The sequence below is a fragment of the Podarcis erhardii genome (assembly GCF_964252035.2).
Source record: "Podarcis erhardii genome assembly, chromosome: 2".
Classification (NCBI taxonomy): Eukaryota; Metazoa; Chordata; class Lepidosauria; order Squamata; family Lacertidae; genus Podarcis; species Podarcis erhardii.
The window spans coordinates 73,243,773-73,260,420 of record NC_138498.1 but is presented as its reverse complement, the minus strand read 5'-3'; the positions used below and the strand labels follow the sequence as shown (position 1 = coordinate 73,260,420).

Here is a 16,648-nt window from a genome sequence, read left to right as displayed (position 1 = left end):
TGTGTGCATATTAGTCTATAGCAGGGCATTCAAGTTGTGGTGCAATGTCCCCTCTAGTGGTGGAGACTGTCTACACAGAGATCCGTAATTAGAGAATGGAACTCATGAAGCTGAATACCACCTTCAAAGTGCCAGATGTCCCTGTTAAATACTCAGGCAATACTTGACCCACTCTCAAGTCAGCACTGCAGTGGAGATGATTGGGAATAGATTTGTATCAGAGACGTGTTACTGTATATCCACTCAAGGATTTGTTTTGGAGTAATGGGAGAAATAGTATTTTGCAGCTGACCTGTATTTTCTGAACAGAAGCCAGCCTCTACAATTAAAATCTCAGTTTTCATAAAACACAGGCAACAGGTTTTCTCAGTCTCCTGGAAATATATAGAATCGAGCAGCTCTTGACAGAGTTCTGGGTTCAACTGAGAGTTCCATTGGGAAGCCGGTGTTTCCATTTGCATCGTGCATTATATCCACATACAAGATTACTTTCTCCAAGGCTTTTTCTCAGCCTACAGATCTCATTTTTACTACTTAACCTAACATGTCTTTACAGTCTGACCTTGCCCTGAAAGGGTTCTCTTCTTCTGGGCTTCCGTCTTTAGAGGGCTTAGCCTTGCCTGTCTGAGCAACATCTCAACTATGATTCAATAGCTTTCCAGTCAGGGCCAGCTCAAGATATTTGGCTGTCTGAGGCAAAGGACAATATGACCCCTCCCTCCTGGAAGCTGAATCTCAGGTCAACACTGGCAGCATCCTCCACTGCTCCTGAGGGAAACACACTAGATGAAGCAGTGCATGGCAGGCCACGTGTCACCCACAGCTCTGTTCTTCAACAGCTTGCCACTGCTTCCTCATCACCACCACCAACCTGCATCAGCCACCTGAGATGGCAACCTCGCTTTGCCAGCCCTGTTTCAGTCCAGTCTCATAACCTTTATCTTAGGAAAGAGATCCATGTTCAGTTTTGGGATGAGGCAAGTCTTCGATAGAAGGAAGCTCAAAATGCAAACTGCGTTTGAACAGGGCAGCTTAATTCAAGTTGGGTCCATCTCTCTTCCAGCATAGCCTGACTCAAGTCGGGGCTCACATCCCACCTCCACCGGGCTCTACTCTGCACATGTGGCCTCTGCTAGTGGGATAGAATCCATCCTCTGCCTGTAACCCTTTCCTAAAGTTAAGGGAGTTTTGTTTGTTTGTTTGGGGAGCAGGATGAGCAACTGAACTGAACATGACAAACATCATTCTACTTCAGTCAAGAATAATGTTGCGGTATACATCGGTTATGGGACGCGGGTGGCGCTGTGGGTTAAACCACAGAGCCTAGGACTTGCTGATCAGAAGGTCGGCGGTTTGAATCTCCGCGACAGGGTGAGCTCCCATTGTTCGGTCCCTGCTCCTGCCAACCTAGCAGTTCGAAAGCACGTCAAAATGCAAGTAGATAAATAGGTACCACTCTGGCGGGAAGGTAAATGGCGTTTCCATGCGCTGCTCTGGTTCACCAGAAGTGGCTTAGTCATGCTGGCCACATGACCTGGAAGCTGTACACTGGCTCCCTTAGCCAGTAAAGCGAGATGAGCGCCACAACCCCAGAGTCGGCCATGACTGGACCTAATGGTCAGGGGTCCCTTTACCTTTACCTTTATACATCTGTTACTGTATATCACATACTTCCACAAGTGAATTAATCTGAGTGCTTTTCTCCTTCTGTTCTCTGCAGGAATATCTGGATGTTCTAGGAAGACCCATGGTCTTGGCAGGGAACAAAGCAAAACAGGTTCAGTGGACCAATGTCTATAGGGATGCTTTGGTAAGTAAAATAACTTTATGAGTTCCCACAGCTGGTCTTCTGCTTTTCATTTCTTTTCTCCTGTTTGTAAGGTCTACCCATCCACTGCAGTGTAATTTGTCCTACTTAATTTATTTTATGTCACATACCTCTTCAGTGTCCCAAGTCTGACATTCCCAAGTTGATATCTTCTCCAATTTCTTTCAAGAAACAGGCTCTGCATATTCCACTGTACAGTGGTATACACACAAGACATAATAATTTACACCTCCCAGCGTGGCCCGTCTCCGTGTTTCAAGGCCATTGGTTTGCACAATATAATTGACAGTGGGCAATGGAATAAAAATCAAAGCTCCCTGTGACTTGTTTCGAGGTTTTTTTGGGGGGGGGGGGTTTAAGAGACATTTGATAATAGATCTCCTATGTCACACCTATTTGACCCTTAGGAGTATGGACCTACTTAGATAACTGTGTTTATCATATTTTCTTGCTTTTGACATTTGATAGGGTCTGGGCTTGGTCATAACAGGCACTCTGCCGGTGTTCAACCTCACTGAAGATGGCAGCAGTGAAAGGAAGGTATGTTTTCTTCCTGCAATGTCCCCCACTCTGATTTTGACCTACTGCTGATACTCTTCTTGCTCATATCCACAATAGTTAGCCTGCTGTGAAGTATGTGTTTGTGTGACAGAGAGAGACTCTAGCATCCAAACAAAGGTTTGTTTTGTTCTTTGCCTTCCATGTAGATGTCACTGATACCTTTAAACAAAAAATGATGCTGTGGAGTCAATTCAAAATCAATCAATCTGAATCAGCCGAGTATAGCATCTCCCTGCCAAATTTTATGACATTCAAAAGACGTAAACATGGGCTAAGATTATAAATGATGGAGGGGCAGTTGGCTGGGATTTTTCCAGAGCAAATGCAAGACAGTCAGCCCACCAGCTGACCACCTTCTTGTCCTGTGTTTATTGTTTATGTACATCAGCATCATACCTTTATGACCAGGGCTGCGTGCCAAACCAATATAGTGTTTATTTATTAAACTTTGTTAACTGGGAAGGTACCTGAAGTTAGGAGTGGCATAAATTCCTCCTTCAAATGACAGGTGAGCAGTAAGCATTTTAAAACATACTAGTGTGCGTATAATCTACAATACTGCACAAAGCAGAACTTCACCCAGTTATATCTGTATTCAATACCGTGTACTGTGTCCAAGTCCTGGGGTGGATAGTGCCCTGTAAAATCACTGGTTTGGGTGTAGCTGTATCACTGGAGGAAAAGAAAAGCTGCATCTTCTATGGGTCAACCGGTAGGAATGCTGTGCTATTGTTTATAGAAGAACACCTTACAGAGAGTGATGGGTCAGAAACAGACATGGACACTAACTACATATGAGATACAGAAGTGTGAATAGTGTAGGAGCTCCCTATGCTGCAGCATTGCTAAAGCTAGGTAGGGCACCGACCTAGAGGAGAGATCACTGAAATCTCCTTTCTGCATTCCCAGAGAAGAGCAGTTGGTGATTCAGTAGTAACAGTAACAGGAGGAACAATAATAACAATCGGTAGCAGCTAATGTAATTGGCAGAGCCACAGAACCACCCTGATGCCTGCGTCGCTGTAGCTTCCCTGGGCAGGACTCGGGTGGCAGAAAGGAGAGGACTGCACAGGCATGCTGGGGGAGTCCAGCAGCAACAGCAGTCTTGGAAAGTCAGCTCCAACACACTACACTGTGTGTTGTGTGTGTGTTCCCCTGTTTGGAGAAGTTTTCAATGTTTAATGCTGTATTGTGTTTTTAATATTTGACTGGGAGCTGCCCATGGTGGCTGGGAAAACACAGCCAGATGAGCGGAGTATAAATAAATTATTATTATTATTATTATTATTATTATTATTATTATGCCTATCAGCTTAAGTATTTCTGTTGGATTTTCTCACCCTGCAATGGCACCTGAATTCCAAAACAAACAAGCCCCACTAGACTGAGCACTAATGCCTCCCTTCTCCCCAGTGAGTAGAATCCCAGCATGTGTCAGCAGCCTGTCTCATTTGCCTTATGCTTCCCAATTCATGTTTGTTTAGATTTATTAGCAGTAATAGACCTGCCATGGCATTCTATAGCTGCTTTCTGTTAAACAGCCAATGATCTGTTTCTCAACTAGGTAAGCGACAAGGCCAAAGACCAAGCCATTTATTCTCCGGGGAGCTCAGTTACTGCCTCATAAAGCAGCATGGCAACTCCATTGCAGTCATTATCCCATGGCGTGCAGTGTAGCAGTTGGTATTGTGGCTTTTTGCAGGTGCAGGCACCGGTGTCTCTTTAAGAGGAGAATGTACTTGTCTTAAAGAAGCATGTGGTTAGGGTAGAAGAGCCTAATAAGGGACTGACACTGATTTCACGGCCCTTGTCAGTCACTGGATTCTGTTTACTGTTGGGGTTAGTTTGCTTTTAGCTGTTTACAGCTCCCTCATGGGGTGAACCACTGAGCTGCTGGGGGGAGCTTCAGTTCTCAGTGAGCTTCCATCCTCCAGCTGAAACCACCTGGGCGGCCCATTGGATCCTGCTGGACAGGAAACAATGTAAGATGGCTTCCAGCTCCAGCTGAGCTTTGCTCAGTTGAATGTGTCCCACAACCATCCAGCCAGCCATCCTGTTTACCTAATACCATGAGAGAGAAACTGTAAGGGTAGGTCCAAATGACACTGTGCTTTCTCTACATTGTAATGCTTGCACAGTACATAAGCTGAGTTAGTCTTGGAAATGCTCAAGCATTTTGTGGATCGCCATGCCATCATTTTACTTCATTTGGGAAGGCTGTGCAATCCAGATACGTGCATGTGAAAATTAAAAGGAAATCATATTGATTTTCCCATGTAAAAAGGGGGCTGCTGAGTCTTCTTATCATACACTCCCTGTGATTATTTTAAATATTAGTTTAAAAATGAGTATATGTGCTTGTGAAAGAGAGAGAGAGAGAGAGACATATTATTGAATCTAGGTGTATAAGTGGGATGTCAGAGAAAGGAGGTTCAAATGTGAAACATTTGGAATAATGAAGTGGTGAAGTGTCATCCCACCATCCTCTTCAACCGGGGATCTCCCTCATCTTGCACAAGTACAGTGGTGCCTCGCAAGACGAAATTAATCCATTCCGCAAGTCTCTTCGCCTTGCGGTTTTTTCGTCTTGCGAAGCACGGCTATTAGCGGCTTAGCGGATTAGCACTATTAGCGGCTGAGCGGCTTAGAAAAAGGAGGGAAAGGGAAAAAACTCGCAAGAACTCGCAAGACGTTTCGTCTTGCGAAGCAAGCCCATAGGGAAATTCGTCTTGCGAAGCACGTCAAAAGACGGAAAACTCTTTCGTCTAGCGAGTTTTTCGTCTTGCGAGGCATTCGTCTTGTGGGGCACCACTGTATTACACTTTTCCCCTGTATGGCTTGGCTATGACAAGTTATCTCCTGTCCTTCTCTTTATATCAAGGACATGGGGGCAAATAAAAAACTACATCACTATTGGATGGCATCTATGTTGTCCACGACTTCAGTCTCTTGAATATAACTGCTTTTTCTGCTTGTGTTTTTTCAGAACCAGCTCATCCTTGGTGTTGTGGGGATTGACGTGACTCTGAACGACATCAAGAAGCTGACGCAGCGATACAATGTGCGTAAGGAATGGATTCCTTCCCTCAGAGTGGCATTCTTCCACACGCCAGTCCCTGCAAAGTCTCAGCCGTGATAAAGAGCAAGCAGGCGGGGAAGAGAGGCATCTTTGGGAATTAGCATGAGGTTCACATTTGCACAGAATTCTCCTAATTGCTTCCTGCACTCCAGTTCCAAATCAGCCCCACCTATCTGATAGTCATTGCTTCTTCTGCAGTGAGAGAATTGGAAAAAAACAAACCCGTTTAGAAGGTCTTAGGTGTCTGTTCTGTGCTTGGGTTGATTAATGGAGGAGGGACAGAGGTCTGTAGAGATTATCTGTGGCAGTGGCATGGGAACTTTGATGCAATTCCGCTCTTTCATCTTGAGCTGTAATTTGTTTCTCTTGTTGTCCTCCCATCCAGTTAGGGGCCAACGGCTATATATTTGCTATTGATCTGAATGGATATCTATTGCTACACCCAAATCTGAGACCTCAGGTAGGTGCAGTTTTCTCCTCCTTTGAATAACCATTGCCACCCACCACCACCAAAAGATAAGGTGACTTTCCATCCCATTTACCCCACAAAATGAAAGGGTATCTGTTTGGCATCATCTGCTCTCTGTCACTGCTTTTCACCACACCATTCACTCAAAGAACATTTCCATAGGTCATTGCCATGTTTTCCTTCAAACTTCAATGTAATAAGCAGTGACTTGGTGCAAAATTCTCTTGCTATTATGCAGAGGGTCGATATACCTGCCTACAGCTGGATTGCTGTCTAGCTGCGAACAAATGATTAGGTGGGAATATTAGTGATGACAATTTGACACCAGATTGAAAGTAGTTCCAAACAGCTATCACAAACAAGTGAACTGTCCATATTCAGCCACAGATTTGCCACCAAAAAGCAAACATGTGCTTTCTCTCTGTTGATGGTTGTTGTTATTATTGACCAACAGTCAACTATTTGCCTAATTATTTAAAATCAATATGTTGAATTCAGCCTTTTGCACTTATCCAGCTCCTGCCCTTTCTATTTCTATGGCCCTTCTTTTTCCTACATCTTTTGTGAAGTTTCTTCTCTTCCATCCATCTCTTTTGGTACCTGCCCTCATGATTCCTAGCTCTTAACATCCCTAGATCACTACCTTTCCAGCCTCCCTGCAGCACACACCTTTTTTCTATCCTCCCATCTAATATGGATGCTTTTCTGATCTTGAGCTATATTCTCAGTCATGGCATAGACTCATAAAGCCTTCCCCTAAAGTCTGAACTAAGAGCAGAAACATGCTGTGATGTCACAGAATGTTCACTAATATTTTAACTGCTGAGAGGTTTGACTAGCTATTTCCAATCAAAATGTGAAATTCAGCCATTCTCATCTCCACTTTTCTTAGCAACATAAAAGAATCCTTTTTGCTTTAGACCCTTTCCACAATATTCTGCCTCCATGTCTTTCTCCTCAGCCATCCTGGGTTTCTCTCCAGAGCTCATACCTGTGCACAGCTCTTTCTGTCTCCAGCACCTCTCTGTGGTTTTTTGTTTTTATTAACCTTTCACATATACATTTTGCACTACTCTCATTTCCATTTTATAGCACTTCCTCATCAGTAGCTTAGTGATACAGGTTGGAATGCAAAAAGCTGGATTGCCCATATGTGGTAAGATGCCAAACAGGATGGGATTCCTGTGCCTTTAAAAGTTTTGTGGAATAGAATGTTTCACTTTTCTCACCCTTGCATGATGACTATTAAAGATTAAAGATAATTTTATTAGGCCCACTCATTTTAAAAGTATGTTTTCTTACAAATATTTTATTTTATGTAAACCACTTAGAGGTGTTTTCTTTTATTAAGCAACATATACCATATTTTTCCGTGTATAAGACTATATTTCCCCCCAATTTTTTTAAGTTTAGAATTGGGGGTCGTCTTATACACGGAATGTTTAAAATATTTATTTCTTAATTTCGGGCTCAAAAAACAGGGGTCATTTTATACATGGGTGCGTCTTATACATGGAAAAATATGGTAAATCTTGTTAAATAAAATAAAGACACAGCAGCACTATTCTCTTTTGCACTTGGTCACTATGTCCTAAAAAATAAGGTTACTAAGGAAGTCTGGGTAAGGACTGGGATCTGGGCCTCCCTGCATTATCTGCCGCACCAAGAAAGTCTCCAGTTCGCTGTGTGAGCAGGAAGCCCTTCTGCATATGATAGTTCATAGAATTATAGAATTATACAAGCAAGCCATTAAAGGGCAAACCGAATGTTTTTCAAAAAGTGGGAGATTAAGACTGGGAGAAAACCCCATTGAACTGAGTGGGATGTGGGCAAGGAAAATCAGAGAGTGATTAGACATGCAAAGGATTGTCCTGTAAGGGTGTGCCAACAGATGGAGCATTTCCATCTGCCAATTCTCTGAGGCTAAATGTAGACCATCAACAGATTTCTCTGTGGCTGCATGTCTCACTCCTACCAGCTGCCTCCATGCGTGCCAAACACTCTGACCCAAGAGCCGGTGAGTACCTTGGGTGTCAGCCAGTCCGTTAGCAGAGGGGGAGGATCTCATCATCTCCCTCAACAACAAATTGCCCAGGCTGATGGAAGGCAGCAGCAATAAGAGATTTCATATCAGCCAGAGGCATGAGTTGGCCCCGCAGCGGCTCCTATCTTCTCAGGAGAGGAGGATTATGGTCTGTGATGTTCAGCAAACAGAGAATCAGTATATGATCTGCAGGACTCCCATTGTGCAGTGTGTGTAGATGGGTATAATCCGCTTCTCGCAACTGTGACTTCTCTGCTTGTTCGTTCTTTGCTTGTATTTGCACAACCTATTTGTTTTAACATGGTGGATGAATGATGACTGGGGAAACTGGGCAGGGCTGGTCCTAGGTGCTTGGGAATTAAATTAATCTAGAGTTCAGCTAATTATTCACCACTCCAACGCTGGGAGCCATTTGCTGTACTTAATGCGGAGCAGGAAATGGTGTTCTTGTCAGCCACAGAGCGCTAATTGCCACCTCTCAGGGACGTGATATATGGACTTCCCTTCTACTCCTGGCAGGTGTAGACAGGAATTAGCTGGCCCCTTTTTATGAAATATTACTTCCTTGGGATATTATACACGCACACAAGAAGGAGTGAGTGAGGAGCCCCAGGCTAATTTATCTCAGGGGACGCTCTACATCTATCAGGGTGGGGCAAGGAAAACAGGCTTCCAGCTCAGATACCGTTCAGATAAATCTATCATTAAGAGGCCAGCCAGGAATTAGGGCACTGAGAAATGGCAGCGATCAGAGTGAGATATGTTTCATTGGCATAAACTTCCAACTCAGTTCATCAGTGTTATTAATGGGCAAGTGATGTGGCAGAGACGGACAGAAAGAGCACCAATTTATTCACTTGCCTCAGTCTCACTCTGATCAATAACCATTTAAATTGCTCAGCAGAGTAGCACCACCACCACCACCCAAGACTCGATGCATTTTCTGTGCTTGGCCTGAACTCAGTCAACTTTTGCACAAGTATCTCTCTTCAGGTAGAACCACCATTTCACCTTGGCACACTCAGCCCTAGATAAATTACCTTTTTGTTGAATTTCTATACTGCCCTTCATCCAAGGATTGATTGCAGGGTTGTTCACAATATAAAAACACAAAACTATATAGCATAGTAACAAACAAAAACAATACCCCTCATACACAAGCAGTTTAAAAGACCATAGGTAATTTAATTCACCAAAGGCCTGGGAGGAGAAGTGTTTTTTCCTGATGCCTAAATATAGGTAACGAAGGCACCAGGTAAGCCTCCCTGGGGAGAGCATTCCACAAACTGAGCTACCGCAAAAAAAGGTCCACTCTCATATTGCCACCCTCCAGATTTCTCATGAGGGAGGCCCATGAAAAAGGGCCTCAGATTATGACTGCAGAGTCCAGGTTAGTTCATTAACTTTGTATGTCCTTGCTATCAACGGGGGCGGGGAGGCGCTTGAGGATGAGAGAGACCTTTTTCTTTTTTTTTCTTTTTTTTGGTAAATTCTGTGCTTCTATTTTCTCAACTGCAAAATGTAAGGAGGGGGGAGAATTCCAGGAACCTGTGACCCTGGACTTCCTTGATGCTGAACTAGAGGACGAGAACAAAGAGGAGGTAAGTGAAACCTTGGGGGTGGGGTCTGTTCTGTTTTAGGAAGTTAAGTGCATACAAGACTATTAAGTCGTGGCCATGTGGCCAAAAGCAAAGCTATAAGCCAATTGTGAATATGCTTATGGCTTTGTAGAAGCATTTCGCTCGAGGCAGAAAAGTAAGATTCCACCACGGGTTCGTCTGCAGATGTGTCCCCATATTAAACAGCAATTCATTTTCCTCAATAAAGTGAATGCTACCGTTTTAACAAGATTCCCAGTAATGGCAGTGTAGGCAATGACTGCTGCAGATATGTGTACATCCTGAGGACCTTACACTTCCATGTAGCAAAATGCACTTACCCAGTAAATATGCCAACATGTAGAACCAGGGATGGGCAGATATGTCAGTTTTGGTTTCTCTCAGTGTCTCATTTTCCCAGTCTTGAGTTCAGTATGTCACATTTCCACATCAGATTGCATTTTTTTTTTAAAAAAAAGTCCTCATGAAAATTCATCAGCAATTTAGTGCAAATTTCTGTTAATACATACATTTTTGTTTGCAGTTTTGCCTAATATTTTTGAAAAGCAATTTCCCCCAATATGGTGTAATTGTATATGTTACTTTCATTAATTTTAATGCACACTTTGCCTTATATGGTTTTTTTTACACGTTATTTTCCTGGAGAACTGCACTGAAAAAAATCAGTGAAGGATGGCTATGCTTTGTGTATTGTTTTGGAAAGCATGAATTATGTGGGTTCACCTTTAAATGTGAACTAAATCGAGGTTTACCACATCCTTATCAAATATATTCATGCCTGTTTTGCCTCATACTATAGTAATCAGTGATCAAACAGGGCTTCTTGCCCCATGTACACATGATGTATATATAGGGAAAGTGTGCAAGCTGCTACATGAAAGTGTTATCTGCTTAGGAATTGCCACACATGAAATAGCCCTTAGAGGCCTGGCCATGTATCCCAGGTTACAATCCTGATGCATTTTCACAGAACTTGCTTATGGGATCTGTTCCTTGGCCAATGAAAAATGGTGCCCTGTGTTTATGCCATAACTGAGAGATCGCACAGGGAGAAGGGTAGGGAGCATCTTGGGGTATAAATCCTATCTCCATCCTTGAGTCTAGTATTCTGGACTTTCTCAGCATCCAGTTGGAAAACATGGGTAGAGAACTCTCATTTTAATTACCTATCTTAGAATATTAAAACTGTTTTCTAGAGAGGTAAGAAAGATGTCCAATTGCTATGTGCAACTTCTGGCACTCAGCCATGTGCAATGCCTCCTTTCACGTCCTTCCCCCCCCCGCCCCCCACTCCAGATCCGGAGAAGCATGATAGATGGATTTAAGGATCAGCGATACATCAAGACTCTGGTCAAGTCCCAAGATGAGGTAAAAACTTGTGGTGAACTTTCAGATTGTTTAGAAAACATAAGAGTGAATTGGTCAGTGTAACCAGGAGTTTTAAAAGACTGGATCAGTTTGCCTTGTCCTTAATAGAGAAGGAATGCATGAGGGTTGGGAGTAAACATATAAACCCTTGAAGTTGACTTATATTGAGTTAACCCATTAGCCCATGTAGACCACTCCACTACTGGGCCACAGCCTGATCCAGTGTAGGTTGCAACAGAACCACTACAACCATTCAGATATATGGGGAAAGTTTAAGAAATGAGTCCCCAATTGCATGTTTGGGTTAAAAGTGGGTCCCAGGTCCAAAAAGGTTGAAGGTGGTTTTCCTCTCTGCCTGGTAATGGCTTTCCAAGTTCTATAGAAGAGGCTTTGCCATTCTCGTTAATGGCTAGCTTAAAGGCACAAAATGACAAAAAACAGCTGTTGTTCAGGACTTGATCTTGGGTGAGAAAACCAACCTGACTTGTATTTGCTAAATGTGAATGGAACAAGCTGGGAGATTATGACCTCCTTGGCTTTGTGCACCTTATTTTTGGTACAGTGCCAACCAAGTTTGGAAAGCTTGGAAAGGTGTTACTGGAGTCTATATACATTCCATCTCCTTCTCCAGGGTGGTGGTTAAGTTGGATCTGGCTCCTGAATGCTTATACCTGGTTTTGGGTAATCAGGACCTGTTGGTGCTCAGCCATGATGGAAGCATTCTCCTTGCCTGAGTCAGTTGCAGTGATTTGGGGCATTTTGTCATTGTTCTGGAAGACTGCAGTATATAGACGAAGTCTGCCTTGTCAGATGCAGTTCAGGATTTCATGGCTGCCATGGCAGCCATGGGGTTGCCCCAACATACCATCGTCCCCACACTCTGGGCCTGGTGTTCTTGATTCAGCAGGATAGTGATCTGGATTTGGATAAGATTCTGTTGGCTCATTTTGTCATGGTTAGACCAGTTCCTTATAAGATTTAGGTTTTCACTGACCATGTATTTCCACAAGGATTGGGAATCTAGTAGGATGGCTCTCTCTCAGAGGTTGATGGATCCAGATGGATTCCCGAGACCACTGGGGCAGTTTCCAATCTGCATTCCTGGAGCTTCTATATAGATTCTAATCACCCAATGGGATACAGAGATGAGAGTAGTAGTAAATTTAGAAGGGCAGGCACACATTATGACAGTCTCCATAGCCATCTTCCGTAGCCGGAGTCTGCAGCTCTGCTGCCAAGTTGATTCACTGCAGGACTGCATGATTTGAAACCTCAAATGACACCTTGAAACAATAGTTTCTGCTTCAGCGTCTGGGGACTTTGTACTGAAAAAGAAATGGCTGCCCTTGTGGTACAGTCAGCGTTGCTGGAAATAGTAGTGGAAGCCATCATTTTTCAGCATTTTTTGAGGCTTCAGTTTCATGCAATGTGGCAGTGAGCTAGCGGCACAGCTGCTGGCTTGCCAATTTACTAGGAGAGAGAGAGAGAGAGTGCAAAAGTTGTTCTGGATTATTACATCATCATTCTGGGTTTTGATATCGATCCAGAGTGGCACCATGTTCATGCAGTTTCCACAATTGCTCCTAGGCAGGCTCTTACATTGACTTGAACCCAACCGGCTCCTTTGTTTTCTGAGGAGCCTAAGAGCTATGAAGCAATTGGGAAGACTTCTAGAATGCAGGTTTTGGAAGACTCACAGTCAATCTAAATGAAAGAACGTAAAGGACTGGTTACAATGAATATTCTTTAATTTTTATTGTGAATTAATATTGGTGTTTTTACTATTTTGCTGTGTGATGCCCCGATAGCTTTATTAAAGCATGGACGAAATGATGATGATGATGATGATGATGATAATAAATGCTCTCACTCTTATTTCTTCACCTTTGACCTTCCAGAGATACATAGATAAAGTCTACAGGACCTATACCTGGGCTCCTATCAAAAGCACAAACTACAGGTAAGGAGCTAACAAGAAGCAGCATGGAGTAATAGCTTCCCTCGTCCTATTCAGCTGAACCTCCACCATGAAAAGAGTGCTTCAGAATCTCAAGAGAGCTATTTAGAACGCAGTAGGGATCTCTGCCTCCAACAGTGGAGGTAGAATATAACCATTGTGGCTAGTGGCTGATGTAGATCCAATGGATCTGGCTGGCATCTCTTCATCAGCACCAGGATGCTGCTCAGGATGGTGTCTAGACAGATACAGTTTGTTTGTTTGTTTGTTTGTTTGTTTGTTTGTTTGTTTGTTTGTTTGCATTTATATTCCACCTTTCCTCCAAGGAGCTCAAGGTGGCATCCATCATTCTCCTCCTTACCCATTTTATCTTCACAACAAGCCTGAGCCAGTAATGATGGGTTGTTCCTTAGCTGTCCGATCCATGGCTGCAACACCTGTAATATCAAGAATATTGATGTAACTTTCATTATCCACACCTAAAAATAGTAAGATTTGTAAAGAAATGATTTGCGGAGGGGGGTACACTTTCTCAGCCTGTATGACACATATAGCTGTCACATTTTACAGCTTTACTATTCAACTAGGAAAAACAAAATGAATATAGTCACCTTTTCTAAAATGTAAGGTCTGCTTTTTCTGTTCTTGCCATTTGATTGTGCTTCTCATAATCCTATGTGATGCGTACATTTGGGACAAAAACCCAGCAGTTGGCAATAATATCTGTTATTAAGCTGGTATAAAGTTTTAGGCAAAGGAGCTTTATTCAAAGTGGAGTCATAGTGGGGCAATGATATAATGACTTTCTGAATAATTTTGAAGAGTTACTCCCACATGTAAAAAGATCCATGAGGCTGGATGGATGGATAAATAGATAACTAGGATTTAGTAGCAAATTGCCTTATAGTATTTTCCATACCCCTCATTTAATAATAAACTCTAGTGCTGGCAGAGTAGAATACAACACACGATTAGCAGAACCTATCCAAAACCAATGGGGCATCAAACAATTGGGCAAAAATAACTATTCAGTGATAGTAAGTGAATAATGCAGTACTGAGAAGAAGTACTGCAGAATCATTATCTTGATGGATCCATTGAAAAGGTTTAAGCATCTTTGTTCTTGAGGAGCTGTGCATTGCATTGCATTGTATGCACACCCATTGTTATAAGATGTGTGGAAATGCAATATGGGGAAAGGTAAAATGCAGCTATTTCTAATGCACAGTGCCCTTCTCAGTTAATAATAATGCATTTTAAATGTGCTTATTTTTGTGCATTTAAATTGTGACAAAAATTAGAGAGCTGCCCTACTTTAATGGTAGCTCGAGGCATCGTTTTGAGTACTGAAGCCTGAAAGTGCTTGGTGAGGCTGCCACCTAGTGCACAGTTGTTTGTTGCAAATACACATATTCCCCAGGGATTTCCTAGTGCAGTTGATGCTGACATTATAAAGTGCAGTAACAACTTGGCCTATTTGAGACAGAAGAACCTGTCCAGCCCAGCTACATAAGCAAGTGTCCTTCAGGACTTCTTATCCTAGAGTTGCTCAAAGACTCCCACACTCCCTTCAGCCCCAGCCATCATGCCCAATGGGCAGCGATGATGAGTGCTTGTTACAGGTAGGTAGCAACTAAGTTTGTTTTTGGTATGAGCTTTTGTGTGCATCTGAAGAAGAACTGCATGCACATGAAAGCTCATGCCAATAACAAACTTAGTTGGTCTCTAAGGTGCTACTGGAAGGATTTTTTAAATTTTGTTTCGATGATGAGCGTTCTCGTTCAAAAACACATGGAGGGCACCAGATTGGGGAAAGCTGCGCTGAAGAACAGATGTACAGAATTAGAAATGTGCCTTGTTTGTTGTGCATCTCCACATATTTTCTTAATAACTGTTGCTGGTCTCAGGGCGGGTTCTGTACCTGCTATGGCCGATGGACCCCATTACGAGGAAGTGCTTGTAAGCCCTGGCTCCTTGGAAACTCCAGACAGAAGTCGATGCCTGTTCTCATCTCCTCTAATCTGTGTTATTATCTCCTTGGCTCCACTGCACCCCCATGCCTCAGTTTGTGCCGCAAATAAAGGTCCAGTTTATCCACCCCTTGAGAAGGTGATAGTTAAAATACACTATGCTCCATTCCTGACAGATCCAAAGGTCATCCTGTGTCAATAGCTCACTAAAGTACTATACTGGGTGGTCAATATATTACATCCCTGCTCTTGTTTTTGCCCATGTCTTCATCCATCAATTGCTAGCAACTGTACAAACCATTTTGTGCCTAACTATCACAGCAATTTCAGAAACACTCTTTTTCTCTCTCTCCCCTTTACCAGCCTTGGTTTGGTCTTGCCGCACTACAACACGTATTACATCCAAGCCATCCTCAACGACCAAATTCTCCAGGTGAAGTGTAAGTAGATACTTCCCATTTGCTGTTGGCCTTTTGTGTGCTCTGTGACCCTGAACCCACCAGCTAGCCTAAGGAAGGCTAATAAGAGAAAACAAAGCGCCAGAGTCACTTTTTACATCGTTTATCAAATGAAAAATAAGAGCAACCCTACACATAGAAGAAGAGGAGGTTTCGTTTTATTCCTGGAAGAATAACGCAGGCTTCCCGGGGATGTGAAGATTTCCCGTGACACTTTGCATAAAACAAACTAAAACCTTTAAAAAACATCCAGGGGAGATGAGGTTGAGTTGCTGCTTTAAATGCTTTTTATGTACCAGGTGATAACTCTGTAGCAGCCAGTTAATTTGAAAGCTGGGAAAGTTTGCATGTTTTGTTTTGTTTGTTTCAAACCATTATTATTTTTATTTAAATTTTGGATTTATTTTTTCCTAACTAATTTACAATTAATCTGTGTACTTGTGTGTTAGCCTACCCTTGTGTGTGATCCTGGGCCCTACTCTCTCATCGCAGGGTGGGATCGACTTCCAAGGGCGTCTCTAACATCCTGCTCTGAGTGATTCTGGCTGCGTCTCTTTTTCTTCCTGTGTTTATCCCTCTGTCTCTGTAATCTCTCTCCTTTCTCATCTTTTTCTCTCTTTCTTTTCCTTTACCTTCTATAAGTCCCATACTACACGCGCACACACACACACACACACACACACACACACACACCTTACCACTTGAATAGCAGATTTTATGTTAAATAGTGCCAATATCTTCCAAAGCGCTTCACTTGATAACTCTGATCTGGTTATCAACATGTTAGTTTTTATTTAAATAAAGTGTAACCCATCTTCAAAAAAGATATTGAGGCTGTGATTCTGGGCGCACTTACCTGAGAATAAGTCCCATTGAACTTAGTGAGGTTTACTTCTGCATAGTATTGCACTGTGAAACATTTTTTTAAATCCATAGGTGGTTTTCAAGTAAGTTTTACTCAGAGTAGAACCACTGAAATTAATGAACATGAGTAATCTAGGTCACTGGATCTAGCAGAGTAAAACGTACTCCTATGTTGGCTGTATTTGTCTCTGAAGGAGATTCAACAAAGGGATCATCCTAGATTCTGGACTTCATACTCATGTTAAACTCAAAACATGGACTGAAAGTTAATTCAACAATTCATGATAGTCTTCCTGAATAATGTTGTGTTTTCTTTTAACATACCCATGTCTTACTTTCCATCCACATAAAAAAACTACTGTTCTAGGGGTAAATATCCTAGCAATCCTTTTTCCTCATATGATAGATATTAAAACATAGAACATTTCTAA

At 42.5% G+C, this 16,648-nt stretch overlaps 2 protein-coding genes across 14 annotated transcripts in view; one reads left to right on the top strand and one right to left on the bottom strand.

Moving 5' to 3' along the window:
- Nucleotides 1-16,648, bottom strand: part of LOC309335457 (uncharacterized protein) — a gene marked incomplete at its 5' end in the record, with an annotated part of 88,716 nt that overhangs the window by 18,360 nt on the left and 53,708 nt on the right. For 7 of the 10 annotated variants that reach the window (XR_014153512.1, XR_014153514.1, XR_014153518.1 and 4 more), the window contains one exon: nt 12,699-13,362. The exons of 1 other annotated variant lie outside the window; for it this stretch is intronic. Of the gene's footprint in view, nt 1-10,985; nt 12,090-12,119; nt 12,673-12,698; nt 13,363-16,648 lie in introns of those variants that run through there. 2 more of the 10 variants (XR_014153510.1, XR_014153511.1) reach the window with 2 other exon arrangements.
- The window catches only part of CACNA2D2 (calcium voltage-gated channel auxiliary subunit alpha2delta 2), a 541,532-nt gene that overhangs the window by 486,245 nt on the left and 38,639 nt on the right, over nt 1-16,648 (top strand). For all 4 annotated transcript variants that reach the window (XM_081850471.1, XM_081850470.1, XM_081850469.1 and 1 more), the window contains 8 exons: nt 1,721-1,810; nt 2,297-2,368; nt 5,376-5,450; nt 5,854-5,928; nt 9,508-9,582; nt 10,897-10,968; nt 12,867-12,928; nt 15,259-15,335. In XM_081850471.1, the coding sequence (XP_081706597.1) occupies nt 1,721-1,810; nt 2,297-2,368; nt 5,376-5,450; nt 5,854-5,928; nt 9,508-9,582; nt 10,897-10,968; nt 12,867-12,928; nt 15,259-15,335 (598 nt within the window). The remainder of the gene's footprint in view (nt 1-1,720; nt 1,811-2,296; nt 2,369-5,375; nt 5,451-5,853; nt 5,929-9,507; nt 9,583-10,896; nt 10,969-12,866; nt 12,929-15,258; nt 15,336-16,648) is intronic.